Source organism: Sorex fumeus, unplaced genomic scaffold, assembly GCF_029834395.1.
Source record: "Sorex fumeus unplaced genomic scaffold, SorFum_2.1 ptg000047l, whole genome shotgun sequence".
In the NCBI taxonomy this organism is placed as follows: domain Eukaryota; kingdom Metazoa; phylum Chordata; class Mammalia; order Eulipotyphla; family Soricidae; genus Sorex; species Sorex fumeus.
Genome location: NW_026606104.1, coordinates 24,255,657 through 24,276,794, shown reverse-complemented (window position 1 = coordinate 24,276,794; position 21,138 = coordinate 24,255,657). Strand labels below are relative to the sequence as shown.

At 38.8% G+C, this 21,138-nt stretch overlaps 1 protein-coding gene across 2 annotated transcripts in view; it reads left to right on the top strand.

The window, feature by feature from the left end:
- The window catches only part of MIGA1 (mitoguardin 1), a 74,655-nt gene extending 60,540 nt beyond the window's left edge, over window positions 1-14,115 (top strand). For both annotated transcript variants that reach the window (XM_056123764.1, XM_056123765.1), the window contains exons 9-16: window positions 217-335; window positions 586-658; window positions 2,157-2,243; window positions 3,719-3,817; window positions 5,693-5,827; window positions 7,134-7,187; window positions 9,448-9,564; window positions 12,064-14,115. In XM_056123764.1, the coding sequence (XP_055979739.1) occupies window positions 217-335; window positions 586-658; window positions 2,157-2,243; window positions 3,719-3,817; window positions 5,693-5,827; window positions 7,134-7,187; window positions 9,448-9,564; window positions 12,064-12,282 (903 nt within the window). In that variant the 3' untranslated portion in view covers window positions 12,283-14,115. The remainder of the gene's footprint in view (window positions 1-216; window positions 336-585; window positions 659-2,156; window positions 2,244-3,718; window positions 3,818-5,692; window positions 5,828-7,133; window positions 7,188-9,447; window positions 9,565-12,063) is intronic.
- Window positions 14,116-21,138: the final 7,023 nt, after the last annotated feature.

Below are 21,138 nucleotides of genomic sequence, written 5' to 3'. Positions count from 1 at the left end.
CAAACTAGTTTTAATTTGCTTTACTACCTGTAAGATTTTAGTGATTGATTTTTCCAGTTTCATAAAATGTATCGTATTTTGGTCTTAGCCAAATTCTATTTTCTATCATATATAGTTTCCACCACCAGTGACCCATTTCCCTCCCTCTCTGCGGCCTGCCTCTATGGTAGGCAACTTTTTTTTCTTGTGGTCTGTTTTAATGCCGTGTATTCTCAGCTTGCAGAACACAGAGAAGTGCGGCATCCCTACAGCCTGGAGTCTCTCTGCCACTGCCCTTTTTACGAAGAAGCCATGCATTTAGTTGAAGAAGGAAAAATTTACTCAAGGGTGCTTAGGTATCACTGCAATTTTGCTTGTTTATGACAAGTATTAATGTATTCTTGCTATGTTTGTGTGGAATTTTTGCATATTTATGAGACGGGGAAACAGTGCTTTAGTTTTTAATGCTTTTAATCTATTTGTCAATGTTGAGTTGACATGTGTTTCATATTAAGGTCCTGAAGTTCAGCCTTCCATGCATCCTGATTTGTAGTGGGCTTTGTGGTGAGTGCAGCTTAGTAATCGTCTCCCTTGTTTATGGCCTAGGACTGAGATGTTGGAATGTCTGGGTGACAGTGATTTTCTTGCCAAACTTCACTGCATTCGACAGGCTTTTCAGGTAATATCTTAATATTAAGTGGCTTCACCAAGCTACTCATTTCCACCCTCGTCCTGTTGAGTTCGGCTGCATACCAATAGAACAGCTCTCTGCTCTTCCTTATCCATTTTCCTCCTAATGACAATAGAAAGCCTGCTAAGTTTTTTTTTTTCAGTGTCTACTTGTATCCCTTCATTGTCACTATCCTTACCTGTGGCTTCCCAGGAGTCCACATTTTGTTGGAACTGAATATTTCCTTCCTTCCTTCCTTCCTTCCTTCCTTTCTTTCTTTCTTTCTTTCTTTCTTTCTTTTTGTTTTTTTAAAGAAGCAAAATAGTTGGTATTTTTTTCTTTTTTGGTCGCACCTGACGATGCTCAGGGGTTACTCCTGGCTCTACACTCAGGAATTTCTCCTGGTGGTGCTCAGGGGACCATATGAGATGCTGGGAATCTAACCCGGGTTGGCCACTTGCAAGGCAAACGCCCTATCCGCTGTGCTATTGCTCCAGCCCTTGAAGCAGAATAGTTGGGTTTTTGGGTTTTGTTTCTTGTTTTTTGTTTTGTTTTGTATTGTTTTGGTTTTGTTTGGTTTTTGTGCCACACCCAGCAGTGCTCAGGGATTCTGTATTCAGGAATTACTCTGTATTCAGGAATTACTCTGTATTCAGGAATTACTCCTGGCAGTGTTCGGGGGATCATATGGGATGCTGGGGATTGACCTGGTTCATGCAAGACAAGTGCCCTACCCACTGTACTATCTCTCCAGCCCAGTGGCAAGGTAGTTTTTATTGATATAAGATGAGAGGGAAGAGAAAGAGTGGAAACATGTGCTTTGCAGAAAGGAAAAGCCAGAAAAGAAACATAGAGATGAGCAAGTGAGATACACGTCCAGGGAAGAACATAAGTTTGAAAAGCAAATGAGGGGGCCTGGAGCAATAGCACAGCAGGTAGGGTGTTTGCCTTGCATGCAGCCAACCTGGGTTCGATTTCCAGCATCCCTCAAGCACAGCCAGGAGTAATTCCTGAGTGCATGAGCCAGGAGTAACACCTATGCAACTCTGGGTGTGACCCAAAAAGCAAGTGAGGGATAGGATATTTGATGTTGCAGTTATGTAAAGATGTCATGTTTAAAAAGCTTCCTTATTATCAATCAGCATGTATTCTAACTTCTTTTCCCTTCAAATCAATTCTAAAGTCATGTGTTTTCTAACATGAAATGAGGTCATCTAGGAACAAAATTACCTCTGTCTTCTTTTGGGATTCTATGACTTTTTATTGAATTACTAATATTAAGTTGAACAGAATTTCAGTTCAGGTTTATCTCTTTCTATTATAGGTTTTAAGAGTTCTCATTGTTTTCATAAATTAGGGCTTTGTGGCCTGCCTGCCTGAACCAGTGCGACATAGACTCATTCAGGTTGTTTATGTATACATGTGTGTTCTAAGATCCAGAGCCTAATCAGATTATTTACAGGGCTTCTCTTTTTTCTTTTGTTTGGGTATGGATTTATTTTTTCAGGTAATTCTTTCAGAAACAGCTAACAGGATATTCCTTGCTGAGAGTGGAAGGAAAATTTTATCAGCGTTAATTGTGAAAGCACGAAAGGTATGGTTTTGTTGGCATGGCATGTTTTGATGGTTGTTATTTCAGGTGAACTAAATTGAGATTAAAATTAATTGAATTTTTAATTCAAGAAAATGGTTTTATATGAGGCCAGAGAAAGAGTACCCAGGTTAAATTCTTGCCTTGCATGTCATCACCCTGATTTGATCCCTGCTACTGCATGGGGTGTCATGAGAATTCCTAGGGGTCACCCCTGAGCACAGCAAGGTGTAGCCCAAAAGCAAAAAAATAATTCTAGATTGTTGATAAGTTTCATATAGTAAAAATAACCTAATGACATTGTTATCTGTTTGGATTGATTTATTTTCTATGTATAAAGTCCATGTAATATTTTGATCAAGTTGCTTTCTTGACCTTCCCCTGGCAGACAGGCCTGATGATTTTGAGATTCCTAGAACTGCTTGACAAGTATCACATACTGAATTTTCATTTTATGGGATAATCTAAATAATTATACATATTTAAATACTAGGCAGTTTTCTTGTGATATTTAGTAACATTTATTGTTGCTACTTTTATTATTATTATAGGGGGGAGAGAGTGGGAGATATATGACCAGGCCCTCATGCATACAAGCCACATGCCATTACCTCAACCACATCCCTGGCTTCTAACCAGGCCTGCCTGCATGCCTGCATGCCTGCCTTCTTCCTTCCATCTTTCTTCCTCCTTCCCTCTCTCTCCCTTCCCTCCTTTTCTCCCTCCCTCCCTCCCTTTCTCCCTCCCTCCCTTTCTCCCTCCCTCCCTTCCCTCCTTCCCTCCTTCCCTCCTTCCCCCCTTCCTTCCCTTCCTCCCTCCCTCCCTCCCGCCTGCCTGCCTGCCTTCCTGCCTTCCTGCCTTCCTTCTCTCCCTCCCTCTCTCCGTCCCTCTATCCCTCTCTCCCCTTCCTTCCTGTTTTGCTGTTGTTGCTGTTGCCATGATCAACAATTGTACATTTTGGTTGTGATGCTCATTCTCTGATTGTAACACACGCTGGAGGGTCACACACTCCTTTGTGGTACTCGCACACATGCTGTTGGGAATTTCAGTCTTTGTTGTGATGCTACCGAGAGTATCTCGCCTGCACAGCAAAGCCTGGCAAACTCCCCGTGACATATTCGATATAACATACACAGTTACAAGTAGTCTCACAATGGAGACGTTACTGGGCCCGCTTGAGCAAATTGATGAACAACAGGAGGACAGTGCAGTGCAGTGCAGTGCAGTTGTGATGTTCATATACATTTTGGTCCCAGACTCGCACACTTGGTTGCAGCTGGGGCACACACTTTAGTTGCAGTTCCTCAAGATTGTACTTCGTGAGTGGGGAAACACAAAATAGTAACCCAGATGAATATAACATACCTTGACCATATATTTACATGTAGTTACTTAATAGACTGATGATCTAAAGACTCTCCAGAAGAGTCTTTAGCTTTGTTTTAGAGTATAGGATTAAAATTTGTTTTCTTCCACAGAATCCAAAGAAGTTTGAAGATGTTTTTGATGAGATGATCTATTTTTTGGAGCAGACTGATCATTGGGATAGTACTGAAATGGAGCTTGCGGCTAGAGGAGTAAGTTTATTTTTCAAAAAATGGACTCCCTCCTTTTGTTCTTTTGGTTTGGTTTTGAGGCCACATTCAGTGATGCTCAGGGCTAACTCCTGGTTCTGAACTCAGGAATTACTCTTGGTGGGTGCTTGGGGAACTATATGGGATGCTGGGGACCAAACCCGGGTTGGCTGTGTGCAAGGCAAGTGTCCTACTATCTGTACTATTGTTCCAACCCCCATATTTCCCTTTTTATTTACATGTAATGTTCACGTCATTTCAGGTCACTATTTCCTGATTCTTGTTAAATGACAGTAAAACCAATTGTGTGTTATGACAGAGCCATAAACAATAGAAAAGACTGCATTAATACATTGGGGCAATAGTTACAAATAATTGTCTTTTGAATTTCTTCCTTTATCTTCTGCTTTCCCTTTATCTTTCCTTCTTTATTTTCCTCTGAAAATCAGTGAACAGGCTTTGGCAAGGTGGTCACAATGCCCTGTGCAAGGGCATTTCCAGATGGGACCGTGGGCAGCTCAGTAAGGCCAGGGATTAGTTAAGTTACATACACAGGATCAAATAAATTAAATATATTGAGAATAATCAGAGAAGCAGCTATTAAAAAACTAGGATCAGAATTGTTTCCATCAGCATGAATTCACAGTTTGTGATAAATATACAGAAATGAAAAAATAGATGAAAGGTTTGCATATGGGGCTTGGAGATGGTACAGAGGTTGGGGTACATGTCTGGCATGTGTCCGTTTTGGGTTTCGGGTTTCATTCCTGAGAACACATGGTCCTCCAAGCATTGCTGAGTTCAACCTTGGAGGCCCACAGCACTGCAGCCGTGGCCTGAATAATTACCAGCATCACAGGGCCTGAGCAGCAGTCTCATCTGGGGGACCATTGCTTGAGCAACTGATGTGGCTGGCAGGGAAGGGGAAGTGCTGGTGGGGCCCCCAGACCTCCTGAGCACTGCTTGAGAGCCCTCTCAGACTTTTGCATATATGTAACATGGACATTCTTCATGGCTCTGTTGAAGCAGCGCCTTCAAAGGAATAGCTTTTTTTTTTTTAATTTTTATTAGTGAAACACCATGAGGTACAGTTGTAGACTTACAAATTTTTGTGCTTGGGTTCCAATTATACAATGATCAAATACCCATCCTTCCACCAGTGCCCATTTCCCACCACCACGGATCCCAATATCCCTCCCACCCCCCATCCCCCATCCCCCCATCCTACCCTGCCTCTGTAGCTTTTGGTATTCAGATCTTGGCTTCTAAGAAAAAAGAGCTAGAACTCCTAGGAAAAAATTGCTGATTTGAGCACTAAACTAGAGAATAGATGATGTGTCTAAAATACTTGGTTGGGATCGGAGCGATCGCACAGCGGTTTGGGCATTTGCCTTGCACATGGCCGACTGGGTTTGATCCCCGGCATGCCATATGACCCCTGAGCATTGCCAGAGTAATTCCTGAGTGCCAAGCCAGGAATGATCCCTGAGCATTGCCGGGTGTGACTGATCCAAAAGGCCAAAAAGCCAAAAATAAATAAATAAATAAATAATGAAATAAGATGCTTTGTTGTAACAAGAAGTTTAAAGAATAAGTTGGGGAGAGGGCCAGGGAGATAGCTTAGAGAACTAGAGCACCTGCTTTGCATGCAGAAATCCTGGATTCAGTCCCTGAGACCATGTGTTTTACAGGGCATCACGAAAATTGACCTCTTTGCCCAGCACATTGCTGGGAGTGGCCCACAAACTCCACTGGGTGTGACCCCCAACACCAAAAACACAAAAGTCAAAATATGAGACCCTAGCTTTATTTCCTCTCTGTAGTAATAATTTAATGATATATCATAATAATTTATGGTTTTGACTCATTTTCACTTAGGTGAAAAATCTTAATTTTTATGATGTTGTTCTGGATTTTATATTAATGGATTCCTTTGAAGATTTAGAAAACCCACCCTCATCTATACAAAATATAGTAAATAATCGCTGGCTAAACTCCTCTTTCAAAGAAACCGTAAGTAATGGTTTATCTCTCTATTATTAACATTTGATAAAAAAATGGTTAGATCTGGATTTTTTAAATTTACATATATATCTCTATAAAATAACCAATGTCAAAACTAAGCTAATTAACATTGGAATCAAATGTTTGTGATACACAGCATCTTCCAATAAAATTATCATTTAGAGACTTTTTTTAATTAGTGCTTGTTAATGACGGGGTCCGAAGGACCCCATTCACTGCTTCTTTAGATTTCAGAAACGACTCTGATTTCCTACTAGTTCAATCCTAACAAAGAAAATACTCTGTAACTGAACTGGCTCTACGACCAAAATGCATGATAGGACTTGCACTGAAAAGATAACGTGTTTTTTTAGGAGGAAAATTTAGAGATTCATGTTCCCAAATATACTCAGAAATTAGGGTTGTGATAATAACAGGTTAAATTATGTTCTGAGCTTTATGTTGTTTCTGCCTTTTGTTCTTAAATTTCTATTTGGTGTTTTTCAATTTTAATTAAGTGTATAGAGGAATAGATAGTCATGACAAAGTTTGAATGTCGTTTTTTTTAAATGTTCTAGTTGACTGTTTCATAATTGTCCTTGAAATTCCTGATTCTAAATTTTAAGGCATTTTTAGTAAGTCTGCTTTTCTCTCTTAAGTATGCTTTAACCATAAGAGAGGGATGTTCTCTATTTCTGTAGCTGATGTGGTAAAGTGACCTGGACCCTTGATCAGAGTTGGTTTGTGCCAGAGTAAAGTCAGATTTCATTCTGATCCACCAAATGTGATTTTACCCCTTTTGTGACGATTGGTTTTCTTAGTTCTTTATTTAAATAAAACTGTTACTTCTAGCCAGGGATATACCTCAGAATAATTGCCTTGCATGTTTTGAGGCTATGAGTTTGACCTCCAGCACTGAGAAACAGCAGTAACGACAAAAACTGTTGGCTCTTTCCAGAACTATTCCCAGCAGTTTATGTATTGGAGAAAAATATTGTTTACTGTTTTTACATTATTATGGATATATTATGCACATGTTATGTGCATACGTATGTCTTCTCTTTTCTTGTAGAAACAGAATTTAAGAACTGAGTATAAAAGTATAATTACCAAGTTCTTGGTACCAAAGTTACACATTTTTTTTTCAGTGACTTTGTTTTAACTTTAAACTTTATAAAATCAAAATGCATTGCCTGGTTATGAGTAACTGAACAGTTTAGACTATAAACTGAGTTTGTAAAAAATATAAGTCTAGATAGAAAGTTGTATATATTTATACATTTAATTTTGCTTTATTTCCATTGCGTATATTTAGGCTGTGGCTTCAAGTTGTTGGTCAGTGCTGAAACAGAAAAAGCAGCAGATGAAGGTAAAATTTATTATGTCTTGAAGTTTGTAAGTTAATTGAGGTTTCTGTCCAAGAAATATCTGAGAGGGGAGTGGGGTGAACATGACAGCTGCTAGGACTTCCCTCAAGCTAGAGGAGTGACCTGTGAGAACTGGGTTGGCTTCTCCTTTAAAAAAAAAAAATTACTTTTTCCTCTTTAACTTTCTAATTAATTCTGTATTCCAAGTGTTGACGCATACATGGGATTTCTGCTAAGTGGGAAAGCACAGGTTTCATACAGTGGGTTCCACTGTAATTTAATTGAGAAATTATTTGATTCTAATACCACTTCATTCAGCCAAGCACCGTACCCGCCAAAAGTCTTGGCTTTTTAGTCTCCCCTCCAAGCCCCACCCTTCTAGAACATCTCACCTACTGCAGTCTGTTTTCAAAGCCAGTATCTCAAGCAAGTTGCTTTATTCTTTATGCCTTAATTGCCTCGTCTCTGAAAAAGCAGAGCATTTGCCTCATGAGGTTTTGGGGAATTAAATATAAAATGCATACAGTAGTGCTTGGCATCACATATTATATAAATGTTGCATATTATATTAGTGTCCTAGTACTTCAAATTTTGAATCTTACAATAATTGTGAGATAGTATTGCCAAACAGTGTTTCTGGAATGCAATTTTTAAAGTGTCTTTAGAAAGTGCTTGTTAAAAACAATTCTGGAGACTGCATATTTTTATAATTCTTGTTTAAATGAACTCAAATACCCTGGACTTTTTGTTTTGTTTTGTTTTGTTTTTTTTGTTTGATTGTGTGTGTGTGTGTGGTGATTTGGGAGCCCCACCCAGTGGGTGCCAAGGAGACAAAGGTCTTATTGGCTGTATTATGTCTCTTGCTCCTATAGTGCATTTTTTAAGCTGAGACTTTAAAGATCTCTTGGAGTCTATAAAATAGAAAATAACCCTTCTCAGACTAAGCTTAGAGCATACTTCTCCCCAGTGAATGCTCTATGGTAAATCTCAGAGGATGTCTGTATTTTTTGTTTTGAGAGGGTTCCCAAGCAGTGTTTTTGAAGCCCAGGGGCCACTCCTGGCGATGGTTGGTTGGCCAGCTGGTAGGGCGTGATTGTGCAGTGTTGCTCAGGCCCTGAGTGCTGGGTTGTGGGTGGGGATCTCTGGGGCCTTACCCAGTGATGCTCAGGGGCCTCCAGGCTATTCCTGGCAGTGCATAGAAGCCTTTTGGTGCCTGGTATCAAAATCTGGGTTTAATGTCTTACTTGTGCTCTAATGTCTGTGCTTTTTCCCTGGTCCCTCACACAGGGTTATTTAACAAAGGAAATATAGCATTATTAAATTCTTTTTTCGGGGGAGGGGGTTTAAACCACACTCAGTGATACTCAGGGTTACTTCTAGCTCTGTGCTTTGGAATCACCCCTAGTGGTGCTTGGGATACCACATGTGATGCCAGGGATTGAACCCCAGTTGGCCATGTGAAAGCAAACAAATGCCCTACGGTCTTTACTATTGTTCCGGAGTCCCTATTTCTTTTTTGGTGTTGCTGTTTATTTATTTGTTTTGTTTTGGTTGTGCACACCCAACTATGCTCAGGGCTTGCTCCTGGCTCTGTGCTAAGGGATCACTCCTGGCCAGGTGTTAGGGAACTGTATCGGGTCCTAGGTATTGAACCCCTATCAGGCACTTGAAAAGCAAGAGCCTTACTCACTGTACTATCTCTCTGACCCCTCTATTGCTATTTCATAAGAGACAAAATAATTAACTAATGTTTGTCTCTTTAACTAAAAGAAGTCAAGTAAGCATATTTTTGTGTCTGCTAATTTAAAAACCATTTTCGTCTTCTTAGATAATTAAGTGACCGAATAAAGCATTTTAATACCTGAAATCGTGGAGTCGAGTTAATTCTTTATAAAGTGTACAGCTAAGGAGTGTCATAACATTCTTGTTACTGCTTGGTTATAGCAATGATATGATTTTCTTTAATGAAGTATTTTTATGAGGTGAAAATGCCTTTAAGAAATAACATTTCTCAGCACATTTCAAGCTATTGTCTGGGAAATGAAATTTACACAAGTCAGTTCTGTGACTCTAAAAGTTACTGGTAGGCTCAAAGTTACTTACAAGTTCAAGAGCTTTCTTTAAGAGGCTGCTCATCATTGACTTTTTGGTCTGTCATCAAGAAGAACTGATCACATGATGGATAGTAATTTCAGTTTCTCCGTTAGAAGAAGCATAAACCAGAATGTAAAAATAACTTGATTTTTCTTTCCTTCCCAATAGATTCCAGATGGATTTTTTGCCCATTTTTATGCCATTTGTGAGCACATCAGCCCTATCCTAGCCTGGGGCTTTTTGGGTCCTAGAAATTCTCTCTATGATTTATGTTGCTTCTTTAAGGTATGTTAAGTCATTCAACTTTGTTTACTAAAGTGAAAAGTTTAGAATAAGATTGTATTTTGGTAGAAGAAAGAATAAAATTATAAGTTACCCAAATCAGTCTTAAAAGGTCTGTGGAACACAGTTATATGGATTTGTTGCTTTGTTCTGGAGTTAAGTCACGTGGCCTATCACTGTTTCATTGCCTTCTATAATGCTTGCATGCTATTATATTTTCTTGTGGTACAGTCAAATTGCTGTAGACAGTTTTTTTCTTCATGGCTGGGCACTTTTGAAATTTAAGAAAAATAACTGCTTTTTTTGCACATGTAGCAGTTTAGAAATAAATTCTGGATCTAGGTAATATGTATGATAAAATCCACATTGTGAGAAATAAGTAGGGGAGTTATAGTTATATTTTAGTGTCAGCAGTTAAAATTTGCCAAAATACAAGTTACAGCTCATTGCAGATTTTTCTTTTTTAACCTGGCACAGTGCCGGAAGAAATCTCACTATTTAATAGTTTTGAATTTAGGCCGAGTTTCAAGAAGCAAATGAAAATAAGCATAGTCAAGTATGAATTTGAGAGTTTTTGATGTTTTGGGCATTTGTTTTGGGCATTTATTTCTCTACTTCATTTAGAAATCTTACATTAGGACTTGGGATATGGTTCAGCAGTAGCATGCTTTGCATGTATGAGTACCTCTCAGACACTTGGCTAGTTAAGAAATTGTTAACTTCAACACCCTTCCATTAAAAAGCAAACAAGCAAAAATCTAAGACTGCAAATCACTGTTTGGTGTGGCTAGAGCACATGCCTTGTATTTGCTAGGCCCTCAGTTCAGTCTCCAGAAACCATAACTTTCCTGAGCACCAGCCACGAGTCCCCTATTTCTGCCCCACCCTCTGCCTCCCAAATTATGTTTTGTACTATCTGGGAAATGGTCTTTTTTCAAAACTTTGCTTAAAATTCAGTGTGTGTTTGTGTGTTAAATAGTTTTATTTAGAAAATATGAGAGGAGTGGGAGCATATTGAGATTGTACCCTCCAAGGTAGTATGTAGGCAACTCCAGAATGGAGTCCACCCCTAATTCATTATTTTTTAATTTGTTTTGTATTTGGGCTATATCCAGCAGTGCTCAGGGCTTGCTCCTGGGGTCTCAAGGGACCATATAGATTACTGGGGATTGAACTCAGGTTGGCCGCAAGAACCCTACCTGCTGTATCGCTCCAGCCCTATAAATTCATTAATTTTTTGACAAGTTTTCTTGACTTTCCAAATATAAGGTATGTGTTTAGTGGGAAAAAATTGACATAGAAATTAAGTTTCTCATAAATGCACAGTATGACTCTGGGCCATGTCTTTTTCTCCTTTTCATCTACAAAATGAGTGGGTGTAGCAGGTTGGTAGCTAACAGTCTTCCCTTATATAAACACCAGTGAATCTGCTCCCTATGCCTTTTAGGGACTTCTTAACATTGGATTTTCATGGTATAGAAATTAAATAATCCCTAGGTTTGTTTTCTGAAATTTTTTTCCCTTCCATTCTAGCATAATAGCCATTAAGTTGAGACTTGATGCTTAATAATATACCGTTTACTTAAAATGTTCAGTATAAGCATTAAATTACTAAAGTGAAACATCCTTCGTGATCTTCCATAGATTTGAGATCTGAAAGTATTTTCTTATTTTTCAGGTTTTCTGGTTTGTTTTTGTTTGGGGTTATACCCAGTTTACTCAGGGGCACTTCCTGGATATGTGCTCAGGGATTTATACATTGCTAAGGATTGGACTGAGGCCTTCCTCATGCAAAGCATGCCCTCTACCCAGAGCACTAGCTCTCTGGCCTCCTGTTATATTTTTTGATATATGAAAAATAGGTGTTTAAAATGTATAGATTAAAGGAGAGAGAGAATAAAAAGGGAATGCCCTGCCACAGAGGCGGGGTGGGGAGAAGGATGGCGTGGGGGTGGTGGGAGGGACACTGGGATCATTGGTGGTAGAGAATGGGCACTGGTGGAGGGATGGGTACCTGATCATTGTATGACTGAAATGCAAACATGAATGTTTGTAAGTCTGTAATAGTACCTCACGGTAATTCACTAATAAATAAAATAAATAAAAATAAAATGTATAGATTACAATTATTGAAAGTCATTTACTTTTCTGTCATGAGGCAAGGGCAATACTTAGACATAATGTTAAAAATATTACTAGGATAGGACTAGTAATAGTTTCTTACATTTTAATATTGTTTTAGTGCTTACAGGCTTTTCTCATAGTTTATCGTCATTAATGTTTGATCATCACATCAACCTTGTAGTAAAAGAGTTAGTATTATCTCTTATTTAACAGAAAAAGAAAAGGAGACCCAGGAAAGGTTCTTTTTCAGTGAGATTTGAAACTATATTGTAACTTCCTCCTCCTAACTCCTAATTCAATGTTTGATGCGTATTGATTACTATTTAAACTTACTGTAATATTGGGCTAAATACCAATATTCTTATGTTTATTTTCCAGAATCAAGTTGTTTTTTTTCTCAAAGACATTTTTGACTTCGAGAAGGTACGCTACTCCAGTATAGAGACTTTGGCTGAGGACCTCCTGCAGCTACTCAATCGTCGCACTGAGCTTTTAGTGGCCTACCTTGGAGCCGATGCATTGCGGCATACAAGTAGTTGTATAAGTAGTCAGGGTCCTGTCATGTCTGGTGGCCTCGTGGAAGCCAAAGTACAATAAGTACCACAGGAGTCATAGAATTCGGGAGTGCTATGAGATGTTTAAAGGTAACTATTGATTTTGTACAGTTATTACAAAATCAACAGAATTGATGAATATGGACTCAGGGAGGGAAAAATATCTGGTAAAGGATGAGTGTGAACGTACTGTATTTACACAGAAATTCTGACATTGAATTCCTGTGTATTGTGTCCAAAGCGGCTTTTTACAATCTTTAACAATTTAAGTCATCAGTGTGTATTTTATAGAAATATTTCTTGAATTTAGTTCAGAACTTAAGAGTTCATTGAGTTGTTGTCTTGAAACTGTCTGAAATGTCCAGTGTCATCATCAAAAGCTGTTATAAAAATAGCTTTGCACCTTGAAAATGTACACTTTAGCCACCTTCTTGGCCCACACATGTAAGAATATATTACTCCTCATGTCAACACATATAACTTTGCCTGAAGATGTATTTTAAATAGTGAAGTTACTCGTTTGTTTAATCAGGTTTAGGCAGTAGTGGTGTTTAGTACTGCTTACTTTATTGCTTGTGCATTTACTTATGTATTTGAATCAAAGAAATTGTAATGGCTGACTATCACTATAAAACAATTAAATGAATTGACACTGAGAAGTTTACAAGTTATAAATTTGTATTAGATTTACTATAGTTTCTAGAATACATGACTGTTATGATCATAATTGATAATTGTCTAAAGAAATTTTTTTTCTTTAATTGATGAGAACATTCTTCTCAGGGGCTGGAGCAATAGTACAGCAGGTAGAGCTCATGCCTTGCATGAGGCTGACTTGGGCTCAATCCTCAGCACCCTTGAGGGTCCCCCAAGCTCTGCCAGGAATGATCCCTGAGTAGAGCCAGGAGTAGTCCTGAGCACAGCGGGGTGTGGCCCAAAACTAAAACAAAAAAATTTAAATAGAACAGTTTTCTCTTGAATGAATAGATTGTTTAAAATGGCATTTATTAACTGTGAATTAAAAAATTCCTTGCATAATTTTGATACCGTCTTCCTACATGTAAAGATATTAGTTTTGGTACAGTAAAATACAATTTCTTTTTTTTATTTCTGCAAAACTAAGTTTTAGTTATTCTCATAGAGAAATTATCACACTAGAAATTTGTTTTATGCCCATATTTTAAAAATAGTCATATTTTGAATCTTGGAGATGTTTTAAGGAAGGTTTTTTTTCTTCTGACAGTAGAACAAAATATTTTTAATGTCTGGAACTGTGTTTCATATACTCTATGATAAATAGATGAACAATTATTTGTTCATATGGGTAAGTTTCTTCAGAGCATATTAGATATTTTCAGAGTTGTATTAATTTTATGTCTAACTCATACATTACTTATTTGGAGTGACTGGCTAAGTATTAAATGTATAGAGTTTGCTCCTAAAGTGAACTGTATTACTTTTAGGAGTGAGTTACTCAGAAGGATCTAAAATATATTTTTTAAAACATGCGTAAAGTGCCTAGGTTGTAAGTAATAGAAAGTGAAAAGTTGGGCAAGGGAAGTTTAATTATTTAAGATTTTAAGTTTGTGTGTACCATACTAATATAAAATATTAGTTACAAATGTGACATGAAAAGAATATATCTGTTGTTTGCGTATATTGTGTTCTCTAACGTATAGATTATAGCATTAAATACTAAAACATTTTGCTTTATTTTTAAGTATTTGGGGAGGCCACACTTGACAGGGTTTGGGGATACTTCGGCTCTGTGCTTGGGGATTGCTCCTGGATATGTTCAGAGGACCATGTGGTGCTGGAGATGGAACCAGGAACTCCTGCATAGAATGTGTGCCTGTCGAGCTATTTCTCCAGTCCAGGTTACATATATTCTTGATATATGTATCAAGAATTGGCTATTCAATATTCATGACTGATAAAGGAATATTGTTAAAAGTATCAAAGTTGTAGAAGTCCATTCTGTGTTGCTTGTTTTCATTTGTATTTTGTATTTTTAGTGTTTTGTTGAGGTGCCCCGGACCTCATGCACACACACACATTCCCATTGCCACATAAGCAAGAGTGTTACTTGTCTATAACTCTCTTGTTTGGAGGGCTCTGTTTTAAACTATGGTTTTTATAAACCAAGCTGTAAGTAATCCTAAACCATTTTTTTTAAGAAGATACCATTTGAAATCTATTTTTGAAGAGTTGCACTATTTAATAATGTTGCTGCTACAAGAGATAATTCTGGTGAATTAGTTTCATGAATGGCTTTCCAGAAGGTGCTTTTCATTTCACTTTTATGTTTCACCTTAAGAAAAAAACATTTGGCCATATTCAGAAGATTTGTTCATCAGGTTAGTGCTTGAAGCTGATTAGTTTCCTGGCTAGTTGAGTAGCTTCTACTTGGACAAGATGCTTTCTTTGTGGCCTTTGACAAAAAGAGACAAGAATGACCAAATAGAGTTTCAGGGCAATAAGTATAGAAAGTATATTATAAGGGAAGAAACAACCCTTTTAAGAAAATACATACCTAAAATGTTTCTTAACCACAGACACTTGACTTGTATTTTTTTAAGAAACCGTTCTTCTTATACCCTGTATTCTATAATACTTTATTCTGCTGGTTCTCCCTTTTGAGTCCTTGACATAATATTCTTTCATCATGCCTTGAAATTTGGGTAATCAGCTAAAGTAATGCTTAAAAAAATAAATGATCAAGCTGTTTCGGAGTCTTTTTTGGCAACCCCCTGTTTAACACTTGTTGTGGTTTTGTCAGGCAAGTGTCACCATCGCATGCTTCCCACCATCCCTTCCTGAAGGAGATTATAAAAGGGCCTTATATGAATCTGGTGAAAATGGCTTTTTTCCTTCTCTTTTTGGGGAGGAACAAAGATAATATGTTCGGGTAATTTCTGTTTCTTTTTTCTATTTTGGTTTCTCCACTTTTCTGTGCTAATATTTAAGAAGTGGATATTTTCCCCTAAAGCTAAGAATGTCTATTAAATATCAAAATGAGATTACCTTTTTAAAAAGAAGCCACTTTTTTTTCATATTATTTTCTGTTCCAACTTTTCTTTCCTACAGTAGCATTCATTATTTGCAGCTTTTGCTGTGATTTTATTAATGTGTTGAATTAATAAACTTGTAAAAATATTTAAAATCTTTTTATTGCCTTATGATAACATTTTGTACTTAATCACCTAGCAAGTGATTATTCTAAAAGAATTTATTTTATCATTCCTTTAAGCCTATGAAATAGGGATGTCAGAGTAACATTAGAATGTACTTCTCTGTGACCTTTCATAATCAGGAATTTTTCATTATGATCATAAATTTGATTTTATTGTAATGGGACCACATTAGGAAATTGTTTGGAGTATGCGTTTTAATTATAAAAGTAAGATAGAATTTAAATCATTTGGTTTTTTGCTTGGATTAATTAGATTTAAAAATAGCTCTGTATGGAGACTTAAAAATTTTTGTACATAACCCTAGACTAATGGAAATAAGGACATCTCTTCTTCTTAGTGATTATGTTATTGTTTTGCTTATTTTGAGAGCAACTATATATTAACTTTACTTGGCTTATATTAGTAAATGTGTCTGTTTTCTAAATGTAAAGGTTGCACTTAATGTAAAAGTGAAACACTACAGTAGCAGAAAAAAAATAGCACTTTAGGCCAAATAAGCTCTGTAACATGGATGTATGTCTAGTACTGCCAAATAAAAAACTGATGGTAATCTTGCTGATGTTTTGAGTATCTTTAAAAATTATATATTGAAGAATATATAATCGTGCCTCAATGCTTGGGGATACTTTTGGGCTGCTAGGGCTATTCCCAGAGGCTCGGGGACCATGTTCCTGGGATCAAACTTAGGGTCTTGCGTGTGCTGTAGGCAGATTCTCTACCATTTGATCTCCCTCTGACATTGTATTGAATACTGTACAATGCTTATAAATATTTGCAAGGTCATACTTGTATAATCAGCTCCAAAGGTATGAAGCTTTTTAATCACCATAATACTATCAATGTAGACAAACTGCAGAAGCACTGAAATCAGTATAAAATATAGGACCAGAGAGAAAAAACACTTATGATTAGGGGCCGAGAGATAGTATAGGGGTAAAATGCTTGCCTTGCACATGGTCTGTTCTGGGTCAATTCCTGGTACTGCAGATGGCCCCCGTACCACCACCAGGAGTGATCCCTGAGGACTGAGCCAGGTATAAGCCCTAAGCACCATATATAGGGTCCAAATCTCAAAAACCAAAACAAAACCAAAAATACCAAACCAAATCATATGTGATAGATAAACTGACATACTAGAGGATTATTTGTAATTTTATACAAAACTTATAATTTTCAATGTTTCTTTGATAATGCCATCAAATACCATATACATTTATCATGGCGATTTGCATGCGAACATCCTCCTGTCTCCCTACTTCTGGTTAAGAGTTCAGATAACATTTAGTCAGGGAGAAGACCTTTATGCATTCTGCTATAGAAAAATGATAGTGTAAAGGGTTTACTTGGTTATAAAAACAGTATTCTTGACTTGGGACTTAAAAAGTTTATTCTTTGTCTTTGTTTTGTTTGTTTTGGGGCCATCCCCAACTCTGCTAATGCTTACTCCTGGCTCTGCACTTAAGTCACTCACGGTGGATCTGGGGGACCATATGGGATACCAGGGATGGAATTTGGGTTGGCCATGTGCAAGGCAAGTGCCTATGTACAGTGCAAATAAAAGTATGTCATTCTATTTTATAGTTATGTGTGGTTAAAATTGTGGGGTTTTTTTCTTTTTAAAGCTAATAGACATTAACTGAAGTACGAGGCATGCCACTTTCATGGGTTGAGTCTTTTCAACCCATGAAAGCGATCATGGGTTGAATCTTTTCCTAGCTGAGATATGGATGTTGGGGATGGAGCAGGAAGCTGGATCAGCATCTCAGGGTGTTTGGAATTTTGGGTTTTTTTTTTCCTTTTGGCATCTGCTATACTCCGGATGTCTAATGTCATCCTGTTTGATCCTGCTTCCTGAACTTCAATCATTGGCACTTTGGCACTTGAAACATCTCTCTGAATTTTTATGTATGTTTCAAATATGTCTCTACAAGCATCTTTGTGTCATATTATTACACTATTTGTAGGTCTTTGCTGGAAATCTTTATAATAAACTTGGTTTGTCCACTGTCCTTTTTACTGTTCATACATTGCTTAAACTTCTATTTTTTATGTAGTGTTTCTCCTCTGTATTGTGTAATCTTTTACCTAGCCGTTTCTCCTTTAATCTCTTTCTCTCGTTATGCTACTGACATCTTTGATCAGGCGGTACAGCTCATTTGTCTGCTGAGGTCCTTCCATGCCTCACCCTACCTCCCACCCCACATACACACATCTGCACAGTGATAGCTCTTAAGTAATCTCATTGCTTGAACAGAGGACTAGACTAGATTCCAGTACGGGGTGGGGGGGGGGGGGGAGGAAACAAAAAAAGGAAAGCCTTCCTTCTATGACACTCTTTATTCTTTACTTAAAAGCCACAGCACACAGCAAAGCCACTGACACATCAAATACACCTCAGCATTTCGCTTTTAACTATTCCATATGTGTGTTACAAAAGCATTTCACAGGTACATTTATATATAGGAATTACAGAACTTTTATCATTGGCTGTTTTGAAATAATACTTAAAGATAAAGAAGCAGTTTGACATTTGATAGAACTTGAAATATATCACTTCCAGAAGTCTACTAATTCTTAACGCTGTTCAGAGAATAAACCCAAGAACTTTTTAAATCTTTTGCCCCTGTTGAGTGGCTGGGGGGGCTCTGTCACACCCAGTGGTGCTTGGAGGATCATATGACACTGGGAATTGAACTTGGGACTCCCACACGTGAAGCATATATTCTAGCTCTTCTAACCATCTTCCTGGTCCGAATCCCAGGAAATTTTAAAAAAGTTTAATGTAGCCGAAGATGATCAGTTGACATCCCGTTATTCATCGATTTGCTTGAGAGTGCGCCAGTAACATCTCCATTTGTCCCTGTCGCGTGCTAGTGTAGCTCAATGGCGTCTGCTCATTCTAGGAACACGAAGAGCCTCAAACTGATCATTCAGGGTCTTGACGAAGAAGTCTGACCATCTCGTAGGTGGGTGGCCATGCGATCTTTTGACGTCTCGTGGAATCCAGTCAGTAATGGCTCTAGTCCAGCAGTCATCTGCAAATCTCATTACGTGTCCAGCCCATCTGATTTTCGATGCCTTGGCAAATGAGACAGCGTCCCTGATTCTTGATCGTCAATGGAAGTCAGAACTCCGGATTCTTTCTCTCATTTGAGTGAAGCGTGATACACCAAGCATAGCTCTTTCGATTCCTCTTTGGGAGACCCAAATAGCGTTTTCATCCTGTTTTTGTAGGGCCCATATGCCTTAGAGCATATGTTAATGCAGGAAGAACAGTGGAATCGAAGAGATGTGCCTGGAGCTGGAAGTTCTTTGTCCTCTTAGCTATTTCTTCGACACTCTTGAAGGTGTTCCAAGCTGCTCTCTTCCTCCTGCACAACTCAGGTGCCAGGTCGTTTGTCATGTTGACTTCTCGACCAAGGTACACATAACTGTTGCAGTCGGAGATGTTCGTTCCATTGAGAGTGAAAGGAATGTGTGGAATGAGGAATGAGACTGTTTCTCATAAACATTGTCTTCGTGAGATTTAGCTGTAGTCAGACCTTTCCACACTCACGGTCGAAGTCAGCCAGCATTTGTGCTGCTTGGCTGATGTTTGGTGTTATTAGAATGATATCATCAGCAAAGCGGAGGGGTGGAGGTGGTGTAGTTGCCGACCGTATATCTTCACTCCCATTCCTTCCCATTCCAGTCGTCGCATGACGGTTCTTGAGGGTGGCACTGAAGAGTTTCAGTGAAATGTTATCACCCTGCAGAACCCCTCTATTGACGACACTGATCACCTCCCTGTAGAATGGTGAGATCCTGGTAGTGAATCCGCAATACAGCTCACAAAGGATCCTGATGTATTGGGTTTGAACGCCCTGTTTGGCTAGGGCTTTGATGACTGCTTCAGTCTCAACAGAATCAAAGACCTTCTTTAAATCAATGAACATTAGACAGAGCGGCATCTTGAACTCCCAAGAAACCTCAATGAGCTTGGTTATCATGTGGATATGGTAGATGGTACTGAATCCTTTTTGGAACCCAGCTTGCTCACGTGGTTGTCCTTCATCTAGTGTTCTGCCAATCCTATTCTGCTGGTTTTCCACTGGGACGGAACCTTGCATTCAGACAGGTAACGTGTGAAGAGCCAAGCCAGTATTGATGAGTACTGACAGCAGTTTCTTCAGGTGTTTGGATCTGGATCTGACCTTGTCTGGGCCAGGTGCTGTTCGCTTCTTTACTGACGAAATGGCGTGTCGGATTTCAGAGGGAGAACGTGAGAACTACATATCCATCCTGTGGAATTTGGTGTGAGGGTAGGTGGATATGGATATCGAAGAGATCTGAGTAGAAATCATGGATAATCTTCTCCATTGTCCTTCTGGAAGATGTGATAGATCCATCAGGATGTTGGAGGGCAGTCATCTGGGTCTTGTAGTTGGCGAAGACAGGCGGGCGTTGCAAATGCTTTTCCCAGCTTCTGCCGCATCTTCCAGCACTGTTGCTCTTCTCTCTTTTTTTTAAAATTTTTTTTTATCATGAATTTTTTTTTTTTTTTTTTTGCCCTTCTCTCTTTGAGGTCTTCCTTTGTCGCTTCTCTGCACTGCTTTGCGAGCTTGGACATTCTCTTGCAGTTGCCTGAGGCTTGCGCCAAGCCACATTGGCAAATGAGCTCGAGAGTTTTTGAAGACAGGCATCTTTTTGTGGCTCTCTCTCTCTCTTTCTTTCTCTTTCTCTCTCTCTCTCTCTCTCTCACCATTCTTCCACAATCATGGAAGTGCTGAACCAGCCGATCGTATTCCTTGTCAATGTTGTCAATGACGGCATCTTCCCATGTTCTTGAAATAGTGCCAAAGAGCTCCCAGTTGGTGGTCATTCTGAGAGTTCTCTTCTTAAACTTTGCAGCCCTTTCTCCCCGCTCTGTGAAGTAGAATTTTGCACGAAGGAGACGGTGGTCCGATCCCCTTTGGAATTTTGGGATAACAGCGACATCGGTCAGGCAAGACCGTTGATTGAATATGATGTGGTCAATTTCGTTGTGGGAGCATCCACTGGGAGACTCCCATGTCCAACGTTTAGATTCGGCCTTCTGGAATTGTGAGTTACCGTGGATGGTCTTGGTCAACATGAACTCAGACAGTCTCTCACCCTGTTCATTCCATTCTAGGCCATGGGTCCTGATGTCCTGGGTTCTTTGGCCGAAGATGATAATTTTTAAAAAATTAAAACAGGTGTATTTGGGACTGAAGTGATAAATCGTCAGGTAGGTTGCTTAGCTTACATGCAGCTGACCCAGATTTGATTCCCGGGACCCATATTGTCCTCAGACCTGCCAAAAGGGATCCCTGAGTACTGAGTCAGGAGTAAGCCCTGAGCACAGCTGGGTATAGCCCAAATAAGAAGAACTTAAAAAAAAAAAGTATTTGCTTTCAACTGCTATATAAGAAAGTATCCCAAAGTTTGGTAGATTGAAGCAACTAACCTTATATTCTAGTTTTGGGTAAGGAACCCAGGAGTGTCTGGATTAGCATTAGAAGAGTTACTTCCCAAAGTTGCTCAATCACATGCTCATTACCAGGATGTGAGGGCACAGTGGTTAGGGTGCATACTTGGTCTAACCCCCCAGTACCACATGGTCCCAGGAACGCTACCAGGTATGGCCCTGGAGACCCCAGAACGGCGGGAATCTTGCTGAATCACGAGGGTCAAGTTATTACTGG